This window comes from Eulemur rufifrons, chromosome 7, assembly GCF_041146395.1.
Source record: "Eulemur rufifrons isolate Redbay chromosome 7, OSU_ERuf_1, whole genome shotgun sequence".
Classification (NCBI taxonomy): Eukaryota; Metazoa; Chordata; class Mammalia; order Primates; family Lemuridae; genus Eulemur; species Eulemur rufifrons.
This window is the reverse complement of record NC_090989.1, coordinates 282983774-283005803: the sequence shown is the minus strand read 5'-3', so window position 1 is coordinate 283005803 and position 22030 is coordinate 282983774. Positions and strand designations below refer to the sequence as shown.

General features: G+C 50.0%; 2 protein-coding genes across 40 annotated transcripts in view; one reads left to right on the top strand and one right to left on the bottom strand.

The window, feature by feature from the left end:
- Positions 1-11049, top strand: part of TSC1 (TSC complex subunit 1) — a 51132-nt gene extending 40083 nt beyond the window's left edge. For 28 of the 38 annotated variants that reach the window (XM_069477033.1, XM_069477029.1, XM_069477032.1 and 25 more), the window contains 6 exons: positions 186-368; positions 1233-1343; positions 2112-2234; positions 4759-4946; positions 5032-5193; positions 5614-11049. In XM_069477033.1, the coding sequence (XP_069333134.1) occupies positions 186-368; positions 1233-1343; positions 2112-2234; positions 4759-4946; positions 5032-5193; positions 5614-6133 (1287 nt within the window). In that variant the 3' untranslated portion in view covers positions 6134-11049. The remainder of the gene's footprint in view (positions 1-185; positions 369-1232; positions 1344-2111; positions 2235-4758; positions 4947-5031; positions 5194-5613) is intronic. The other 10 variants (XM_069477035.1, XM_069477022.1, XM_069477016.1 and 7 more) reach the window with 2 other exon arrangements.
- An 844-nt stretch (positions 11050-11893) lies between these two features.
- SPACA9 (sperm acrosome associated 9) lies at positions 11894-21901 on the bottom strand. 2 transcript variants are annotated; one of them, XM_069474780.1, is made up of 5 exons: positions 21791-21901; positions 16610-16785; positions 13793-13995; positions 13039-13186; positions 11894-12149 (listed from the first exon to the last, which is right to left on the bottom strand). In XM_069474780.1, exons 2-5 carry the CDS (start codon positions 16751-16753, stop codon positions 12138-12140), a joined length of 507 nt encoding a protein of 168 aa, XP_069330881.1. In that variant the 5' UTR covers positions 16754-16785; positions 21791-21901; the 3' UTR covers positions 11894-12137. The 2 variants fall into 2 exon arrangements, with proteins under 2 accessions (XP_069330881.1, XP_069330882.1); XM_069474781.1 differs by having other exon boundaries at positions 13051-13186.
- Between the last annotated feature and the right edge of the window lie 129 nt (positions 21902-22030).

The window sequence follows — 22030 nt, the reverse complement described above, 5'->3', positions numbered from 1 at the left end:
TGGGAAATCTTGACCTCAAGCCACGTAAGACAGTAGTGAGCTGTCATATTTTGGGTCTGTAGTTATAGTTCCAGGGTAGCTTATGACGGTTTAGATGAAGAAATGTTTGCAGTGTGTGTTAAACTTAAGCATGACTTCCCCTGTTGGAAGGCAGCTAAAATGATGGCATTTCTGGTCTCTGCTAGAAAGATCAGTTGAAGTTACAAGAGAAAGACATCCAGATGTGGAAGGTTAGTCTGCAGAAAGAACAAGCCAGATACAGTCAGCTTCAGGAGCAGCGTGACACTGTGGTAACACAGCTCCACAGCCAGATCCGACAGCTGCAGCATGACCGAGAAGAATTCTACAACCAGAGCCAGGAATTGCAGGTATGAACTGCCTAGTTGACTCCAGGCAGGGTCAACCAAGAGAAGGCAGGGACGCAGTGGGGAGGAGGGCAGAAGTGTTTCCTTCAGCGTGATCACCGTGCTCAGCTTAATTAAGGTTGGTACTTTTCTCTCTGAAATCATCCAGGTATATTTTCTGTCAGATAAATCTTATTTAGGGTAGGGGTTCCCCAACTTTCTTGGTTCATAGCTCCAATCTTTCTAGTCATTAAGTATATCTGAATAATTCAGTGGATATTCATGTCCTAACAACTTCGTAACTGTTTGGAAATAATACACATAAATTTAAAAATTTTTTAAATTTCTTTTTAAAATAACTGCAATTACTAATGCCACCTGTGTACCTGTTGGGCACGGCACAGAGTCTCAGACCTTGAAATCAGAGTGGACAGTGACACCTTGATTTCATGTTGGTTTTCTTGTGGTGCTTTTTATCACAGCTGCACAAAGATATGACACAACATCATCCACGGGCACACAACATCAGCTAATACTGAACGGGCAACTCCAGCAAGTTAGTAGTTCACAGGGTGTCCAACAGGTGTCGCTGTTTTCCTCAAAAATTTAAAATCTCACTGCATCCCTGTGAATTTGCTGCATAGCCCCAAGGCTCTTTGGTGCACAGTTTGGGAGCTGAGCATCTAAGGTCTTTTGCTAAACAGTAAGGAACTCATAAATCCATCATAACTTAACTTTTTAAAACTAAAAAGTCAATCCCGATGGCCCAAGAATAGTAGAGCAGTTGAGAACTAGGCATTCCCCATTCTCTGTGGACCAAAGGCCAGCAGGCTCATGGTCTGTCCTGTCAGTGCTGCTGTGACTTCACGTCCACATCTCTTTGGGTAGACAAAGCTGGAGGACTGCAGGAACATGATTGCGGAGCTGCGGATAGAATTGAAGAAGGCCAACAACAAGGTGTGTCACACTGAGCTGCAGCTCAGTCAGGTATCTCAGAAGGTAAGAAACGGGCAGACCTATATCTGTTCAGACACCATGCACTGACATTCTTCCTTCAGACAGGACAAACACATTACTTGCATGTCTGTGTCAGGTGTTCCTAACACTAACAGGGAGTGATCCCCATCCCCACCCCGAGGACACTTGGCAACGTCTAGAGACATTCTAGACTGATGTTTTTGGTGCTATTGGCATCTAGTGGGTGTAGGGGCCAGGGGTGCTGCCAAATATCCTGCCATGCATAGACAGCCCCCGACAACAAAGACATATCCAGCCGAAGCCATAGTCTCTGTGTTAATACATCCCATGGAACTCTTTCTCCATACCTTGTTTATATAAATATAAAAATTTTTTCGGGTTTTTGAGCTGTGAGTTCTCCTTTGAGATTCACTGTACACTCTATACATCATTTACTCAAGAACGGGTGAGTTTTCCCTGGGGCTTTATCCCACTGGACCTAACGTTCCTGCTTTGGTGGTCATATATACCTATCCATCTTCTCCAGGTATCCTGTGGGAGTCAGTTTTGATGTAGTGTATTTGTGCTTCTTCCCCTTTGCAGGGCACAGTTTTAAAGTACATTTCTGTCTGTTGTTAATAGCCACTGGGTGCCGTCCTCCCCACCTGCATTATGTAAGGGAATTTAAAACTATGGGAGTTGTTTATTCTGCCCCTGCATTGAAATATTATGCTCTTAGCTGGCTCCCTGTTTAATGTCCGTGTGCCAGTATTAGAGTTTTTACTCTGCTTCTGTATGTTTTTTGGTTAGCTCTCAAATAGTGAGTCAGTCCAGCAGCAGATGGAATTCTTGAACAGGCAGCTGTTGGTTCTTGGGGAGGTCAACGAGCTGTATTTGGAACAACTGCAGAACAAGCATTCAGACACAACAAAGGTATGCTGGGCTCAGGGAGGTAAACCTTAGGGGGGAAGCTCTTTGGGCCCAGACGGTATGTCTAAGGTGCATCATTTGAGTGACTTTGTGACTTGTTTCCTAAAAGATGGAGTAATGGTTCAGGTCTACTCACACCTCTTCTGGCTCAGCAGTACAAGCACTTTCCAGCCATCATGTGAGCTTGTTTCCCTTTGTTGGGTGTAAGAGGAAGCACCTGATGATAATTGGTACAGAGTAGATATAAAAGTGTTTCTTTTCTCTTCCCGGTGCCCTCTTTAAAAGAGTGAGAGAAAGGAGGAAGACGGGGAAGCAGTTCTGTTTAACATACCTCTCAGGACTGTGGATATATATTGGTGTACATGTCATTTTTTTCTTCCTCTTAATGTTGAATTTCTGCAGATGGTAGTTCAGTCCTGGCAACAAGGCCAGCACTGGGATGATCTTACGTTAATTAGTGCCTCAGCAGTGGTGTTGAGGCAGAAGTTTTATGTCACTTTATAAATAGCCTCAGGTAATGTTAGTGAATGAGTTGGGAATAGAATTTTAATAGTAAGTGCTCAGATGCTTCCTGTCACGGACTTCTCCATCACACACAGGCCTTCTTTTTAGGACTTCCTGTGCTTGTGCTTTATAAAGTGCCTTTTTTTGGCCAAATGTAGAGTAGCCTTAGAAGTAGAAAGATTCAATTTCCACAATACAGTTACTCTTTATTCCCAGCTCCTCTTAGATCTCAGATTCAGACTCCGTGTAGAAGGATGTTATGTGTGGAACTTCCTCCAGAAACCAGGTATCACTTATTTTGAGGTATAATGGCTTTGGGAAAAGAAAGGGCTGGGGGTAGACCTAAGGGACAAGAGACAGATCTCTTGAAGCCAGGAGTTCGGTCCAGTCTGGGCAACATAGCAAGACCCTGTCTCTAAAAACAAAGCCAAAACAAAGCCAAACTAGCCTAGCTTAATAATGAGGAATTTTATTGTTTCGTTTAATGAGAAATCCCAAGGCAAGTGAGTTCCAGGTTGGTCAGGTTGGCATTTCAGGGATGGCATCACAGGGCCAGGCTCATTCCACTCTTCTGTGCCACCTTATTTTATGCTATCGGCCGTGTTCTCTGGCTGGCTGACCTCATGGCTACCAGGTGTGTGCCACAGGTGCGGGTATCACAGGCAGACACAATGATGTCCCACAGAAGAGGAGACCCTCTCTTCCTGTGGGTCTTTCTCAGCAAGAAAACCTTTTCCAGAAACCCTCCACACATGTCCTGTCTCTCTTGTCATCCAGGATTGTGTCATGTGCCTGTCGCCAGCCCAGTCATTGGCTTGAACCAGTCAGGATTTGCACCTGGACTTGGAGCTAGGGTTGCTCTTGTTCTGTCTAGTGGAGGAGGAGGGGTGGGTGTCTCAGAATCGGGTGGGAGTGGCTGGCAGGGGTTGGGCAAAGCACCCCCTGAGGTGGTTGTGAGGATTAGTGAGACGGCATGAACATTCCTGGTTTGAATCCTTGTGTGGTCAGCCATGGATAAGAACTACCGTTTATGACAAAAGTCAGCTGTGTTCACTTAACCTGTGCTGAAGTCTGGTGCCATTCAGCACAGCTGGAACGGTCACATTATCTGGCAGCTGATTGTGAGCACCTGCCTCGAGGAAGCACTGGGGTACCAGTCAGCTCCAGGCAGGCGCGTCCTCGTGAAAGCTCACCTCCTCCTCCTCCTCGCTTCTTGGGGTTTACCATCTTTTTAAAAAAACAAATGTGTGGCAAATGTTATGTTACATTTTACCACAGTAAACACCTGCACAAACGTAAAGCGGGATTGTTAGAAAAGTATCCTTTCTGCCTTTTTTCTGAGCATTACAGTGCACCTGTGCTGGGTTTCCAGCTGTCCCTTCTGTCTGCAGGCAGGCCGTCTGCCCGGTGTGGTCAGCAAGCCTTGTCAGGTGCCCAACCTGCAAGGGCTGCTCTCCCCGAGCAAACCTGCCCCGTTTGTGTCGAGTGCTCCGGCTTTACTGCAGCTGGTGTTAGGAGAGAGAGAAAAATATAAGAGAAAGCAAATGATCCATGATACCACTATATTGAAATTATAACTGAATATTGGCATAGTTTCATTTGGTGTTTTGCAAATGTATATGTTTGCATAGTTGATCATACTGTTCACACAGTTTTGTAGTCTTTTTTTGATACCATATCAGTTTTTAAAACTTCCAAATATAAGATATATTTTAATTTACTTAACTGTTTCCCTGAAGACTTACTGTATTTCTAGTTATTTGCTCTTATAAATATTCTGTGATGACTTTTTTGTGTGCAAAATGTCTATTCATGTTTTAAGTGATTTCTTTAGGAATAGATTTCAAGGAAGGGTTACTAGGATAATACTTAACTGCCAGATTATTTTTCATAAAGTTATATTAGTTTATATTTTTACTGTCAGCATACTAAAGCACCTTCTCAAAGCTTAATACGTTGTTTTTTTCAAAATGGATACAGCATGTTCATTTTTTGTAAGTACTAATTCCAGTCTCCTCCTTAGGAAGTAGAAATGATGAAGGCTGCCTATCGGAAAGAGTTAGAAAAAAACAGAAGCCACGTTCTCCAGCAGAATCAGAGACTCGATACCTCCCAGAAACGGATCTTGGAACTGGAATCTCATCTGGCCAAGAAAGACCACCTTCTTTTGGAACAGAAGAAATATTTAGAAGATGTCAAACTCCAGGCAAGGTAACTTTCATCTGGAAAGGTTTTTGCAGTGATGTGTTTTTATTGAGTGGAGCTTCCATATTCTGGGCTGGTCTGTATCTTTCAGAGGACAGCTGCACGCCGCAGAGAGCAGGTATGAGGCTCAGAAAAGGATAACCCAGGTGTTTGAATTGGAGATCTTAGATTTGTATGGCAGGCTGGAGAAAGATGGCCTCCTGAAGAAACTTGAAGAAGAAAAAACAGAAGCAGCTGAAGCAGCAGAAGAAAGGTAGGAACAAAATGTTGCATCAGTGGCCTTGGGATTAAGCTGCCACTAACAGAGCGAGAACTGTGTCACCTGGTATTGGAAGCGGTTGCAGCTGCTGAGACTGGGCTGCAGCATTCGGCTCCCTCCCCCCTGACTTGCCTTTCCTCAGAGTGTCCAGCGATCTTTCCATGTTCCTTGTCCTGGCCTTGACTCACTCGACATGGCCACAGGAAGTGTTCATATTTAAGATTGCCACCCAGCGTCCCTGGTTGTGACTTAGTTTCTCTTGATGAGATCTCTTGCTTGAGCATGCTATTATACAACAGAGAGTGGGCTTTCAGAGTGCAGTGTCAGCGTGGGCCAGTGCCAATGCAACTCACATCTCCCGAATGTGGGTGCTGCAATCACCAGCTCCTTTTTTCCTCCCTGGATTTCTTGCAGGCTTGACTGTTGTGATGATGGCTGCCCAGATTCCGTGGTGGGGCACAATGAAGAGGCATCTGGCCACAACGGTGAGACCAAGACCCCCAGGCCTGGCAGCACCCGGGGCAGCAGTGGAAGCAGAGGAGGTGGAGGCAGCAGCAGCAGCAGCGAGCTTTCTACCCCAGAGAAACCCCCAAACCAGAGGGCAGGACCATTCAGCAGTCGGTGGGAAACTGCCATGGGAGAGTCCTCTGGCAGCATCCCTACAACTGTTGGCTCACTTCCCAGTTCCAAAAGCTTCCTGGGTATGAAGGCCCGAGAGTTATTTCGTAATAAGAGTGAGAGCCAGTGTGATGAGGACGGTGTGACCATCAGTAGCCTTTCTGAAACCCTAAAGACAGAACTGGGCAAAGACTCGGGTGTGGAAGCCAAGACGCCCCTGAACCTAGATGGCCCACACCCAGTTCCCCCAACCGCGGACAGTGTTGGACAGCTACGTATCATGGACTACAATGAGACTCATCATGAGCACAGCTAAGGATGAGGGTCAGTCAGTGTTACCTTGCGTATTGTTGGCACAGAACAGGAGGCGTGAGTGCACGTTTCAAAGCTTTCCTGTCCCAGGGTCTGAGTGGCAAGTTCACGTGGTGGGAATGGGATGGGGTCCTTTTGACAGCTGACTGAATGCGGAATGGTGTTTGGATCTGGCATTGAAATGCCTCTTAACCTTCCCCTTGACCCACCTCTCCTCCATTTACCTAGCAGTGTGTACTGATCCGGGCCAGTTTGCGTTCCTCAGTAGCTTTACTTTCTTCCTTCCCCTCCGATGGTTGCATCCTTTGAACCTGTGCAATATGAGGCCAAATTTAATCTTTGAGTCTAACACACCACTTTCTGCTTTCCTGAGGCTCAGATGCCTGGGTTGGCTCTCGGTTAGACCAGGCAGTTTGTGGCATTGCAGCAAAGTCTGGCTCTGTCCCTCCCAGGAGGACGTAGCCTACAAAGCTGATTGTCTCCACATGAAAGCTTTGATGTGAGACTTTTTCACTGCTTTTTGATTCTGAAGTTCAGCATCTAAAGCAGTAGATCTAGAAAAACAATGGTTTATTCACCCTCACATTCTTTTGGTGGTTCTGATAAGCTTCCTAGAAAGTTCTGTGTGAACAAAAGCCTGTTTGAAAAATCTAGAGCTGGCACTGGGGAGACCACACTTACCCTTTGGGAAAGCTCTTGTCCCTTCTTCCCCCACTACCTCTTATTTATTTGGTGTTTGCTTGAATGCTGGTACTATTCTGACCACAGGCTGGTGTGTAGGTGGTAAAACCTGTTCTCTGCAGGCGGCAAGTTGTGGTCCCTTGAAAATGTGGAGAAGCGCTTGTGCTGTGCGTGAGGAACTCCACCTCCAGGCTGATCTCAGCTGACTGCAGCTTCGGTTAGATCCTCTCTCGTCTGTTTGCCTCCCTTTGTGTTCACGCATCCTCTTGTTTATGTCAGCTTCTTTGTGACGCTGCCGCAGAAGGGCTCTGGAGGTCCAAAGAGTTTCTTCGGAGTTTACGTGACCATTGCTTCTCAGGCTGTTAGTGTTTCCTCATTATAGTAGGTTCCAGGCCACCAAAAAGGGAGCAGCTTTTTCATACCAATTCCAGCTCTCTGAGGAGCTTGATTTTTGTCACACTCTCCCATGTTAGCAATGGCAGAGTAATGTAAAGCAGAGGCTGGGAGAATGTTGACAAAGGCTGACTCTGTGTACCCACTGGGCTGTCCCCACATGCTCCTGAGAGGTGACAGCAGTCAGAAAACTGGCAGTGGCAGAGAATCCAAACTCAACAAATGCTCCTGAAATAAATGCTAGAAGCCTAAGAATTGTTGCCTAGTGTTCCAGCTGAGGCAAGGAGAGAGTTGGTAGGAAAGAGCCAATGATCTTGGTTTTCCTGCTTCTATTCTTTCAGTAAAAAGAATGGAATGGTTCAGTCATAAAGAGATAAACTGTAATGGTACGAGATTTTACTGCATATGGAAGCTTTCAGCACATGAAGGTAAAAGTCTTTTCTTTTTTTACATATGGCAATAAATATTCTAGCATCCCCAGCTAAAGGGAACTAGACGTTAGAGACTCGTGTCACCGTGGCTATACTGCAGGAGGCCTGTTCAGGGCAGGCGTTCTGGCTGTGACTGATTCCCAGCCCATGGCAGGGCATGTCCCAGTTGCTCTGTGCCTAGCACAGGCTGGCCATGGCCGCCAGATGTCCAGCGTGGAGCGTTGGTAATGCCACACATTTAGTTCAGCTTTGTCCAAAGGAAAGCTTAATATCCAGCATGTTCTGGTTTCCTGGTTCAGTTTTAGAAAAGGAAAATGTGAACAAATGCACAGAGGGAAAAATGTCATAGGTTAACTATTGAAACTGGCTTTACTTGTTCTCCCCCCCTCAAGCCTGAGAGATCTGTGCCACAGAACAAAGGTACAAGGCACTGAAAGCCTTGCCTTAACTGGCAAAGGAAAGATGCCAATGTAAAAAAGAAAAAAACACTTTTAAAAAACTGGCAGATTGTAAAAATACAGGGAAGAAAGGAGGCAGCATGGTAAAGTGGACCGAGGCCCAGGCTGGAGGCTTTGCAGACACCCCTGCACTCGGGGCCCTCGGCACTTGCCTGCTGCCTGCGTGTCCCTTTGCACCCGGGGCAACCCAGGAGAGCTCCAGTTCAGGTGCCTTTGATTTCTAGGAGGCCGTGGGTTTTATTCAACCAAGGTTGAGGGATTGAGACCTGGAGTCACGTTGAAGTTACCCAACCTAAAAATTTGGGCTTTTATGTTGGGATGGACTCCAGAGTCAATAGGAAGATTTTGTTTTAGAAGCGATAAACCTGACAAGAGTCCATGGGTCACTTGATCATGCTGCAGTGAGTCGTTCAAGGATGGAAAGGTGGTAGCAGAACAGCTCCTGAGAGGCAGTTCAGGCCTGGGCAAAGGCATTAGAACAAGTAGTGTTAAGGCAGAGCCTGTCTTGAAAAGGATTAAGCAGCTTAGTTTCGTAACTGTCGCGATTGGATGCTCCGTCCTCAACTCCCTGTGAGCAAGCAGACCTGTCTGAGTTGCTTGGCCAGTGCACATAGCCTGCTCTCATTCCCACCTGACGCTACCCAGGCTCAGCCCAGGCCCTGAGGAGACTAGAGTCTGCTGCTTGTGCAGCACAGAATTTGTTCTCAAAGGAGCACTACGATATGGGGGGTGAGCGGGACAGGAAGATGCCGAGAAAATGGGTTCCTCACTCTCCTACAGGTAAATAAGCACATGGATCTCTATTTGATAGAACTTGATGTTTCAAAAGCTTTTGACAGGGTTCTACCATGAAGTCTATAAAAATTGTTACTGTAGAATTGGAAGAAATATGTGGTCATGAAATAAGAAAACTGACTGAAACCTAAAGGTAGGAGGGCAAGGTCATTTCTTGGATCAAGAGGTTTTAAAAAATGTACTAGGACCAGTGTTACTAAGGCAGGTGGGCAGACAGTGACCTCGCTAGGTTTGCCAACAGTTTTTCAGGAGAGAAAACTGCCCAGCCTTTGGGAATAAGCTGCAGAAGGTTCTTAGGCTCTGTGAGTGGAGAGATGATAGATGAGTTACTTTGTGAGCCAAAATTTATGTGCTGTGGTTAGGGGGAAACAGTCCAAACTATTCATAGACGGTAAACTGCTGGAGGTCCTGGAAGCCAGTAATTAGAAAAATTAGGCCACCAGTGTCGTGGCCAGAGAGGCCAGCACATCACTGGGCATAAGCAGAACAACAGGAAATGAAGTCCCAGGCTCTTGTGCTGTCCCTGTTTGTGACAGCACGTGTAGTTGCCAGTGTGTTTCTGAGACAGATAAAACTCTAGCAGTTGTTCCAGGTATGCATGAAATGGTTGTGGGGCTGAAAGGATCTCTGAGAGCTGGACCTCAGAGGCTCAGACTCGCAGTCAAGAATAGAAAGCTGGGTATGTGTTTCTGTGTAGACAGTAGAACTGAAGTGTGTTGTGACTAGCCAATGTGAATTCTACCAAATACGAAAACATACCACTTGCAGCCAGAAAGAACTGAAAAACAGACAAAAGTACCGTGTGACAAAACTGGGTTTTTCTCACTGAAAGCACTACGAGGCAGGAGGAAGTGTGAACGGCCTGGAGGAGGGTTTGGGCAGAGAGAAGCCTCCGTCCGGGGCTGGGTGGAGGAGGAGTGTCGCCCATTCTTCGCGGATACTCCTGGATGGTGGTCCCGGGAGAAGCCCGGTCCCACCCAGGAGGCTTTGCCTCTCGTGGAGGAGAAAGCTGCCCTGTGTGCGGTGACTCGTGTCGGTGCTCCTTGTCTGCTGCGTCTTCGCTCTGTGAGGTACATGCTTTAACGTTGACCTGCGATGAGTAGGAAAATGTATCCAGTCTGAAGATGTTCGTGTATGTGTTTACATCCAGAGTTCTGTGTGACACATGCCCCCTGACCCTTCCCCCAGATCGCTGCAAAGTCATTGATTGCACTTGATTAAGTTTTTGTCTGTAGGTAAAAGAACAAGTTTAGGTCGGGGACCGGCCCCTAGGCTGCCGCTGTGACCCTCATCCCCATGTAGCTCCTTTCCCTGTCTGGGACTCTTCGATGTGCCCAGGGGATTGTGTTTCCACTTTTTCCACGCTGTCCTACGGTTTGTACGTGCTCACCTGGGAGAAGAGTGGCTGTAGCTACAAGGGAAACCTGCCTGGGAGAGTTGAGCACCTCCACCCACAGCTGCTTTTGGTCTTAAAGTGAGTAAATGAAGGCAGAGGAGCTTTCTCCCCTCTTCCCAATGCCACACAATTATCCATCTTCTGGGATAAGTAGGCTGCTTAACCATTGGAATAGCTCTTTTAGAGGAGAGACCCTGAGAGTTTGAGAACCCCCAGACCACGCCCTCCCTTCTCTTCCCTTCCCCACCTCGACACAGTGTTTGGACAGGAGGGTACGGTGCTGCTCTGTAGCAAATACTTTGGCTTATCAAAGAGGCAGCCAGGCATTTTGCACTAGGAAGAATCAGTGATCACTTTTCAGAAGACTTCTATGGACCACAAATATATTACGGAGGAACGGATTTTGCTAAGACATAATCTAGTTTTTATAACTCAATCATGGATGAACCATATGTCGCTAACTTGCAGTTTAAAGGGGTCCCATCAGTGAAAAGAAACAGGTTTTTTTTTAACTGACTGCTTTTAGTTAAATTGAAGAAAGTCATCTCTCGTCAAAAGGTTTAAACTTTCCCACCTCGATCTTAAAAGCATGTCAAACAATCCACATCAGATGCCATAAATATGAACTGCAAGAGAAAATGGTACAATCTTAGTGAATGGGAATTGGAATCAAAAGGGTTTGCTGTCCTTCTTAGAATGTTCTAAAATGTCAAGGCAGTTGCTTGTGTTTAACTGTGAACAAATAAAAATTTATTGTTTTGCACTACTCTGCTGTGTTGACCTGGAGTGACTTATGCTGGCCTTGGAGACTTAGAGGTGAAGTGCAGCACTAGTCCAGAGATACAGAAGCCCGAGGGTCTTAGCTTTGAGTGGCTGGAAGAGGGGCTGACAAATAATAGATTCAGGCTTCTGTGTCTGAGGCCCGTTTTGTTCTGGTAGAGTATGTGGCACACAGCCACCCGTCCTGTCTTTATCTACCTCAGATTCGTGCTCTTCCCCAAAGAATGGCCAAGTGGTATGGTGGGGGAGGGGGGGACTTGAGACTCCTCTACCAGAGAAAGCCCCAAAGCCAGGGGCCTACAGTCTGTGCTGGCCCTGGCCTTGCCTTTGGTGCTTGCATTCCTAGTGGTTGGCCAGCACGTGGGGTTTCCTCTGCTCCCTTTGGTGGAACCCCACTGACAGGAGTCCCACAGCTTGCCAGCTCTGCGCCGTGCTGGTTGTGCTTTGTGAGTATGCCAAGGAAGCAGTTGCAGCTACCCCACCACCTTCTTTGTGCCCTTCAGTGCTTTGGAAGGAGGCTGAAAACTGCCTTTACCAATGTCGACATCTACCCTGGTTTAGGATCTCTTGGCTTGGGACATACACGTAAGGAGCAGTGGTGACAAGCTCTGTCTGCAGTGTGGTTTGCAATTGCTTGTCTTCTGCCTGGCTGTCTGGAAATCAGTATTGCTCCGCCCGTTTTAACGGTGGAAGCAACTCCTTTGAGACAAAGACTCAGAAGGGGCAAGTTTGTTTGTCTGGAAAATTCAAGCCTTCTTGTCTGAATAGATCTCTAACTAGACTTTCCACCCGTGGAGAAATGTCTCGATGCTGGCCCTCTGCAGATTGTTGGCATGAACCTCTCAGAAGTGGACTCTTTCTAGAGAGGGGCGTGCACCTGTCTAGAGTGGTTTCTCTCTCTGCTGTCTGCTTGTGGTTCTGCTTGTGTGGCTATTGCCCAGTGGCCTTGGATGTCTTAGGAGGAATGTAGATTTTCTTTCAGGGACAAATCCCAGGAAACCAAGCCAGGCAGAGAGGTGGTAGAACACTTTTTATTCTTGACTGTCTCCCCCTGAGGAAGCAACAATACAGAAGCTAAGTCGTCCCCTGTGAAGGGAAAAACCAACAGTCAGACTTACTTTGGGCAAGTTCAGAAGCCAGGGACACATTTTATAATGTTTGGGGATTGACTATGATGTGAAAACCAGGACATTGTCTTTGTACAGGAGCCATAAAATCAGAATTCTTCCAGCCTCTGGCATGGTCCCCCTCTCCCAAGTAAAGGAGTGGGAGAGGTGGGTTCATTCCCCTTTGGCTTTGGTCCATGCTGACCCTCACTTCATCCTGGAGGCGGGAGCATCCTGTCTGGCAGACAGAGCGCATGCCTTGCCTACGGTTGTGGCTGGTTGGGGGGGCAAGGAGCTAGGTGGTCTCGTCCAGCTTGACAGCTCGCTGCAAAGCTGGGGCCCACAGCTTGACCAGGCCTGGTACTGTGGTGGGTGTGGTTCAGGGAGGACCTGGGGGTGCAGCTCAGTGCCCTTCCTCGTTACCGGCCTTCCTGGGACACCCTCTACCAACGCTACACTTTGGGCAACTCGTGTAAGTGGAGATCCTCTTCATCAGCACAGAGCCTGATGCTTAGAGGCGGAAAAGTTAGCAGTTAAAGCAAGAGAGGGAGAGAGATTCTCAGTAATGTATTGGCTGATCTCTTTTGGGATTAGTAAGTGACAGGGACTATGGGCACCAAAGAAAATGGGTCAACCAGTAGAAAGCAAATTCTGTAACAAAGCACCCCTCCATGGAGCAGGCCCCTGGCTTTGAGTTACAGTTTCCCACCAGGTGGTCTCCAGGGAGGTTTGGCACATCCTTTGTCTTTCCCCCTGTCTTTTGTGAGTTGCCTATACTTGTGTTTTCTGAACCGAGGCTGGGTGCCTGTGGTCTGGACAGGACGAGTGGCTCTCCCAGTGGTTTCCTGGTGTGCCCGGGGCTCACTCACAGGCTGCAGCACTTTGCGGGGCAGCTTCTCCGAGTGGGCGATCCATTCTTTCATTAAGTCTAGGATGATGGGGATGAGGCTGACCACGCCTCCGTAGTGGTTCTTGGCCTCGTCACAGCTGAGATGGTTCACCACGTCGTGGGGATATCTGCAAGATGGCAAGCAGGGACCAGGTGAGCCCACGCTCCAGGGACTCACCATGCTGTGGCACAGAACTGGACATGTACCGTGCTTAGGCTCTCTGTCCCCAGAGATTCTGGTTTAGTAGGTTTGCGGGCCGGGAGCCCCAGGCGTGAGTTGTGAACCACTAACCTGTGGTTTGTAGAGACCTGGGTTAGGGGCGGAGGAACCTGCTGGTTCATCCCTCTGACCCATCTTCAGAACTGCCTCGGGACTCTGGCACAGCATGCTGTGGGTTCCCTAAGGAGGACCTGCAGTGGCGGCACTGCTGCATCCTGCTGTTCCCAGAGCCCCCTCTGTGGGCTTCTGGGAACAACTGCTCTATCACCCCTTCTCCCTTTACTTGGTGCGAACTCCAGCGAGATGGGTCCTACGACCAGTTTTAAAGAGGTTTCACTGAGTCGGAGTCACTCCAGCAAATCAATGGGGACTAGGATTTCCTGCTTGGGGCAGTCTGGGCAGTAGCCACGTGATCCATGCCACAGAGGAGAGGAAAAGTGCAGTCACTGCCCTCAGCAAAAGCCTCCCACAGGCACATGATGAGGCATCAAGGATAGGACCAGAAGGGACTTACTTTGCCCTAAGGCTGCTTAAGTCGTTGCTTTGGCTAACAAGGGTTTTGCCTCTCTCGAGGAGGTTGTTGGTGACCGGGGTGCCAGTGTGCAGGGCCTCGCAGTGCTGGCAGAGCTTGTTCAGTTCTGAACAGATGTCCAGGAACATGAGCAGAATCCGCCGGTCGGTGGAGTTGTTGCAGTAGTGTTCCATGTAGCTCTGCACCTGCGAAGACCAACGTGACGTGAGCTGGGCAGATGCCAACCCTTGTCCTGGTTGGCTTATGGGACAAACATCCAGGAGCACCCAACCTGTTCCCTCCCACCCTCCCAGATTCATGGCGGGGGTGAAAGTAAGGCTTCAGCATTTTAACATACAGACCATTGTATACAGTTAACATCAAGTGTCCCAGGCTGCACACAAAGTGCTTTGCAGGCCTGGTCTCACTCCTCACCTAAACCCTCCACGCTGAACACATACCTTTTTAAATCCTTATTTCACAGATGAGTATCGTGAATGTTGGAGGCTCAGAGAGGTGCAATAGCCTGCTCAGGGCACCCGTGTTCGAGGCTTGCCCCCAGCTCAGTGGCTCTGAGCCCATGCCCCGACCAGTCCCCATGTCACCTAACCCAGCCACCTCCTCAAGCAAAGGGGACTGCTCCCCTCCCTGACTTTTCATGCCATGGTCCCACTTAGAGGACCCACCCTGACAACTGCTGTGTTGGGCCACCCATGCTGAGGAGGAAACAGAAGGAACTGGAATCCTTTGGGCTCTAGATGTGTACTGCACTTTAGGTAGAGAAAGGAGGAGCAGGTCACTAAGTGAAGCTGGGGAAAATGATTATCCATGTGAGGAAAATCAAATCAACTCTAGGAGGATCAAAAGCTTAAATACCAAAAACAAAACTTTAAAACTCCCATGTGAATGTGTTTTAGATGTGGAAGTATGGAAACCTTTCTTAAGCCATAAAAGGTGCTAACTAAAAATATTGATACTCTGATCTATTTTCAGCTCTTTTCCTTGGTAGGGGGCTGGGTCCTTCCTTCCTCCAGGGCTGCCCAGGGCCACCCAGTGACTCTGCTTCTCATGGGTGGGCCAGGGCGGGAGGCCTGATGTTGTGTTGGGGAAACTGGCTCTGGTCCAGGCCAGATGGACTGACCCATTCCACAGCCAAACAGGTCTACTCTCTGTGATCTGATGATGGAATAGGGGGCGTGAGGGGTCCTGCGGCCTCAAGGCCACATGTGGCCCTCCAGATCCCCAAGTGCAGCCCCTCAACTGAATCCAAATTTTACAGAACAAATCCTTTTAAAAAAATAAAATAAAAAATAAAGGGATTTGTTCTGTGACGTTTAGATTCAGTCAAAAGACTGCACTCAGGATCCAGAAGGCCACATGTGGCCCCAAGGCCACAGGTGCCCCTGACCCACCCAAAAATTTCTACGTCTAAGCCAGGGTTTTCCTGCTGCAACCAGTTGCCTTTCTGTTGCTAAGGGATGGCTTCCCAAATGGTCCGAAGTGTCCCTTCCCAAGTATTGCCAGGTCCACAGCAGCTTTGTAAGGGGAGAGGCCTTTCACTCTCACACTCCTGCGGGGGCACCTGTCGGCGAGGAGGAGGAACCTGCACCGTGTTGTAACTACAACAGAGCCGCTGCTACGTGTGCAGGCAGCCCTTGGACACCTCTGGTTGAGGGAGGGCAGGTGAGAGAGTCAACACTCCAGATGGAGAGTCGGAACACAAGGCCATGCTTGCCAGGAGCCTTCGGTTGAACCTAAGGCAAGAAGGCCACTCCTTTATGCGCAGGAGGAGACCGGCAGGGGTCCCACAGCACTGATGTAGATTCCGTGGTGGGGGCTATACTTCTGGGTACCAAAAACCTGCCTAGTGCCCTCAGAAGGCTGAGCTGCTGGGGGATGGGCAGAAAGGATGCACCAGCTTATTTTCATATAGTTCGGGGCACATGCTCGTCACATGGGGTGAACTGTTACACATTGGTGACTCTAGGTGAAGGTTATATGGGTGTTGTTTTTCTGTACATTTAACATGTTTCAAGTTAAAAAATCGATACAGAAATCTTAGAAAAACTAGAGAAAAGTTTTTAAAGATGTTGCCAGCAAGGGTTGCTTGTTCTCCAAGACCCTGCTTCTCCTAAGCAGTTCTGAGCCCTGAACCGCATTCCCAGCCCATCTCTGAGTAGTCACCCTTCATCTTTTCAGTCCCAGGGCATCTGGCCCATGTGTGTCCCGACTGCATTGCGACTCAAGCCCCCTAACTTCCTGGAAGGCTCATTTGGTCTTGAGGCCTCCAAGTCCTCTGAGCGACTTTGACAGCAGCTAACCCTCAAGGAGATGGGAGTTAAATAAAAACATCTGCAAAAGTGACTAGCAATGTGCTTGGCATGTCGCAGCTTCTCCAACCCCAGTGGAATCTGATGGGAGGGACCGTATCTGTCTGGTCACCGACAAACCCCATTTCCTGTGGATGATTTTACTGGATCCACATAACATGAGGAAACTTGAGGCTCTGAGAGGTCAACTCACTGGCCCAAAGTGACAGAGGTGGCATGTGGTAGAGCCAGGATTTGCACCCTGGCTGGCTGAGTCTGGAGCCCACATCTTTAATGCTGTGTTGTTATTCACTTGCATATTTGGTGGGGGGATGAATGAATGACTCGTTCCACCAGTTAGGATCTGGGTCCTAATTCTGGCACAAACATGCCTCCTGTCTCTGGGCCTCAGTTGTCTCAAGAGAGGGGACTGAGCTTGGCGAGGCCCCGGAATCGGAGCCTGGCAGGTCCCTCATGACCCCGCCCGCTTGCCCGTCGCCGAGGGCGCCACCTGTTCGATGCTAGAGATGGGCCGGATCTTGTCGTGGGCGTTCTCCCTGCAGTGCTCCAGAGCAGCAATGAAGGTGAATTGCTGCTGCTGGAACAGCTTGTACTTCTGCTCGATGCCACGAAGGGATTCTTTCACCTCATTCATCGTCCTCCACGGTCACACGGGAGAGAAGGGATCTAGGAGGAGGAAGGGGAGAGCAATGACGTCCCCGGGGGCCAGAGACTCAGCCCAGCTCCAGAGGGAAGGATTCTCTGGGGAGGATGCCCACGGCCCCTGTCCGTGGGGCGCTGTGCCGAGCGTCCCCCACAACGCTGAGGGGCAGGGGCTGTTTTCATCCCCATTTTGCTGAGAAGAAGCCCTGGGAGGCGACCTGCTCAAGACCCCCCAGGTTGTCCACGAGAGCTACGCCTGACCCTTGACATTTACCCTCCATGGACACATTCTTTGCCACAAAATGTGACTTCCTGCCCTCAGCTGTGGACCAGTTTTCTGATCCTCAGTTTCTCCAGATTGTGGGTAAAACACACACACAGCCTTCAGTGCCTCCCTGTGGTGTCAGCAAAGCCTGGGATCAAGGGATATGCCACGGATGTGAAACCAGCTGATTATCAATTTGGGCCAAATTATTTTAAAACATCTGCCACCCTGCAGTCAGTTGGGGGGAAGGTCTGGGAGTTCTTTTCCGGGGACTAAGCAGGGAGAAGAGTCAACACTTGCTTATCTAGTGTGAGAAGATTGCGGTCTCCCTGCTCTGTGTTTGGGGCCGGATCCCTGATCTCAGGTCTGTGGATTCCCTGGGCAGGGTTGGTGGCTGGCAACTCCTTCCTGCTCTAGTGTTAATTGCTGGAATCACCCTGATTGGTAACATTAACGCTGCAGGGAGTGCTCTCTTTTGGCACCTCACAGACTGTTCCTGCCTGTCACGATCGAGGCAGTCCACGAGTCTAGAATCCTGTGAGCAGAAAAGGCTGTGGGTTCTACGCTCCATGACATCACAATTTTGCTGAGCCTATGCAGAGTGCTCTGGACCACATCTTTATGTTAGAGCTGGAAGGGATCTCAGTAGGTCAACTCCTCAGAACTTCTGGAGGGGAAACTGAGGTTCAGAGAGAAAGGACCTGCCCAGGGTGTCATAGCAAGTTTGTTCCAGAGACACTCTGGGTCCCAGGTGTCTTGATATCTAACCAGCATCCTCACTGCTGCCTCCAGCTGCTCATTCACTGCCACGAGGACACATGGAGTCCAGGCTCGAATGCACCAGCCAGCACCACCTGAGCGGGGGTCAGAGGAGCCTGTGCCGAGGTAGGGTCCGAGTGAGATGCTGGAAGTGGAAGGGGCTAGAACACTTGGCGAGGACTGGAGTGGGCAAGGCACGTTCCAGGCTCTAGGCAGAGAGGAACAAGAACAGGCTAGAGCCAGGAAGCATTTCTTTGTGCTGTGTCCAGAGCAGGACTGGATCTGGGGTGGCGGGGGGTCTCTATGGCAAGAGGAGATGGCCTTGGGGGACTGAAAGGAAACACAAGACTAGACCAGAAGATGCCTCCATGAAATGATGGGTGCAGTAAGTCAGAGAACTTGCTGAAGACAGGGCAAGAGGCCCTTGAGCGGGGCAGAGCCCAGCCTGGAGCTGAAAGGAAGCAAGGCTGCCTTAGAGGAGCCACCTCAGGAGGGACCCTGACAGTCACACCGCACACACCTGAGGGGCCTACTGGAAATACAGAGGGCGCGTCTGAGGCAGGAGCCACAGTGCAGTGTGCCCGACAGACACAGCTCCCTGGGGGTGGGCCAGGGCCAGGCCAGGCAGGGCCTCCTTCCAGCTCAGCTGTCTGAGGGAAGGGCCACCAGGGTTGCGGGAGTGGGTGGGGGCCCAGGTTTACTGAACACCTGCCATGCCCTGGGCTGGTCCCTCCTCCCCGGTGGAGCAGACACGCCGACTGGGGCACAGCGGTTTCCTGTCGTGCCTCCCATGACGTCAGGCTCACCAAGACCCCACTAGGGTGAGGTGAGGGAGGTGCTGACCTCCACTCAAGATTTAAGGGAGTGTCAAAAAACTCAGCAATCCAGATAAAAATATTTTAAAAAATGAAACTTAGCAGAGTCCAAACAGAACAAAATATCAGAATTCTTAAAAACAGGATTGCTTTGCCTGCTATATTGGAGCCTGAGGCAAAAGGAACCATCAATAACACTAATCCTGTCTTAAATTTCTGGTATTATTCCAAATGGACTTTTGGCACTAATTTTGATTTTTAAAAGATATGGCATTAAAATATTTATCTTATGATTGAGTTTTTCGGCGCTCCCCCCGCCCTAAGCTTTGTGCCGAGGTGGGTGCCTCATTTGCCGCCGCCTCCTCTTGGCCCAGGGCTCACAGATGACTCTGAAGGGGAAGCCCCAGAAAAGCCAGAGAGTGGCACATAGGTGGGTCCCAGGGAGGAGGGGAGCGAGCCCTCTTTGCCTGGCCTTTCCCCATCATGCCCAGAGCTGCGGTTGGTGGTGGTTGAGAAGGCCCTGCAGTTGCACAGGCCTGGTTCAAATCCTGGTTCCATCCCTTCTTGCTGACTTTGGGCAAACTGCTCATCCTCCCAGAGCCTCAGTGGCATAACATGCTGCAGGGAGACAATAGCATCAGCCTCCCAGCCTTGGGGTTAGCGTAAGGTGTGGGCCCAGGCCGGGAATGTGGTGGGGCCCAGTCACTGGTGCCATCAGTGCTACTGTGATCAAAGCATGCATGTGACGGTGAAGGAATGCCACAACAGGCCGGGTGTGTGCCTCAACAGCGGCAGGGGCTGCTGAGGGCTTGATCTCCTGGAGGAGGGGAGGTTTGAACCCAGACTTGAAAAGAAGGCAGGCCTTGGAGAGATGGAGCAGGTGGGTGGTGGGGGACCCTGGGCTAGAGGTTGGGGGGAGGGGATATGGGAACATTGTGAGCAGGTGCAGAAGAGGACAATAGATGGGGTCAGGCTATGTTTTTGGAAGAACCACCGAAGGCTTCTAAGCCAAGGGGGTGGAAAGCACCTCTTGCATTCATTCACTTGTTTGTTCCTTCTCCATGCCAGGCGCCATCAGCTGCTGGGCTGTTTAGCATTGGACAGAATAGACCAGATTCCTCGCCCTGGAGGCAGACAATACCCACAGCGAGATGCATAGTATGTCAAATTTGGAGGACATAAAGCAGGGAAGTGGTGGGGACCTTAGGGAACAGGGCCATTTGCAGAAGGAGGCTGGGTACGGGCAGGGTAAACTAGAGCCACACACCAGCCCTCAACCACATCCTGGCCTGAAGAAGGGTACTCACTCCAATCCTCCTGAGAACAGCAGGTGACTGACAGGGCTCTGGGACATGCATTATCTCAAGTCCTCACCACGGCCCTAGAATAGGGTACCATGATTATCCCCACAGGACAGATAATGAAGCTGAGGCCAGATAAGGAAGTGCTGCAAGCCAGGACTTCTTGATAAGCTAGTCTGGGCTCTCAACTTGGATACTTCCCTTTCCCCTTCCCTCCCTCAGTGATGGCCTTAAAGACAAAACAGGCCAGACATCAGACTGACTTGGCAGGGGTAGAGGGAGGACACCAAGGGCCCGCAAAGCTGCCAACCTCTCCTAGGGTTCATCCACGAAGTAGACCCCTGGGCCTCACTTCCACTCCTTCTAGACTTTTCGTCTTCCCCATTCCAAAGCAAGAAGGACTAACATTCAGGGGGCCACCCTTTGTGTGCCTGGCTCCCTGCCACCCTCCTGGGGCTTCCTGGGGCTGCCAAGTTCTCCAGGGATACAGTACTACCTTGGCTGGTGGCCTCGAGAGTCCCTGAGAGCAAAACTGACTCCGTTCTTGATCCTAGCGATTTATGACATGCACACCAGGAATGTCATGAGAGGAGCTGTAATAAGCTATCCAAAGTGATCATCCCTTGAACCAGAGCCACTGCAGCCACACTGGTGCGGATAAAAGGCACAGGGTGCAGGCACTTCTCAATCGGGGGGAGGAGGGAGGGAAAAAAATGATTACCCAATAGGTTTTAGGCTTTAATTGATTTGTATTTTTTCCAGGCTGCTACAGAAGATTAAATCATGGTATGAAAAGTGCCTAGGGCTTCAAATAAATGAGGAGAAAGGCAAGTCATTTCAGAAATGTCCAGGAAGCAAACTGAACCTCTCCAGTGCAAATTGCAGGCTTGGTTGTTGTATTCTTTGTTCGGGGGAGGCAGCTTCCTTTTCTTCCATGGCTATCTTTACAGGTGGGTTTGACAAGCCTGCCAAGGTGTGCACACTTTGAGGAAGTGTTTGTGGGGGAAGAGGCAACCCTGCTGGTTTTTACCACTGGGGGGCAGGCGTCTGGGCTGCAGACTGCTAGTAAAGGGCTTTGGCTGCCCTTGGGATGCCTGGTTCAAGCTCTGGCCCTGCCTCTGATTTAACCAGAGACCTTGGGCCAAGGTTTTTCCCCTTCCTGGGCCTCAGTTTATCCATCTGTAAAATGAGGGAGTTTGGATTAAAGGCTCTTCAAGGGGCCTTCTGATTCTAATGCTTTATGATCAACAACTGAGAAAAGAAGCCCAGAAAGGGGAAATGATTTACCCAAAGGCGCCCAGCCAACTGCTCTTCGCTGTTCTGATCCTCTAAGTTCTCATCTGTCTAATGGGAATGAAGGTGCCTATTTCATAGCGTTGTTGGAAAAATTAAATGAGGTAATACTACTGATAGCAGCCCCATGTATTTTGTGCTTACTGCATGTCAGGTGCTAATACTTCACAACAGGAGCTCCTGAGACCCTTCTATAGTCCCCATTTCACGGGAGCGGAAGGAGGTACAGGACAGGTCAACAGCTGGCCCAGCTCCCACTGCTAGTAAGAGTGAAGCCCGGCCTCGACCTCTGGGCTGTCGGTACTGGTTATGCCTACTGCTGCTCCGTGACGCACACAGACAAGTTTGTGGAGAGCACAATGTTAAGAGTTCAACTAACAGTCCGTGCACTAGAGCTCCCAGTTCAGTGCTGCGACCACCACCAGGCTACCCCAGCCCTCGGGGAACAAACACGACTCACAGAGTTCCCTCCCCCGTCGCGTCTCCCCACCACCCCTCCAGGGCCAGCCGCGCAGCCCCTCCACCCTCTGCCCCACACCTTCCTCTCTTCCTCCGCGCCCCGGGGCCGGCGACGGCCCGCCCTCGGCCCCCTTTACCCTCGCTTGTCTAGAACGTCTCCGCTTCTCAGAGACCCAGAAGCTGGGGTGACTCGTGGGTGTCTGGGGCCCCGGAGGGGCGGGGAGGCCCTTTCCAGCACCTGCGAGGCGGGCGGGGCCGCGGCCCGATTGTTGCCGCGGGGCCATAGCAATCGGGTCACGTGGCCGCGCCGCCCCACCCGGGAGCCGGAGGTGGGGTCCGCCCGGGCTCGGACGCTGGCCGCTCGGCCCTCTGGACCG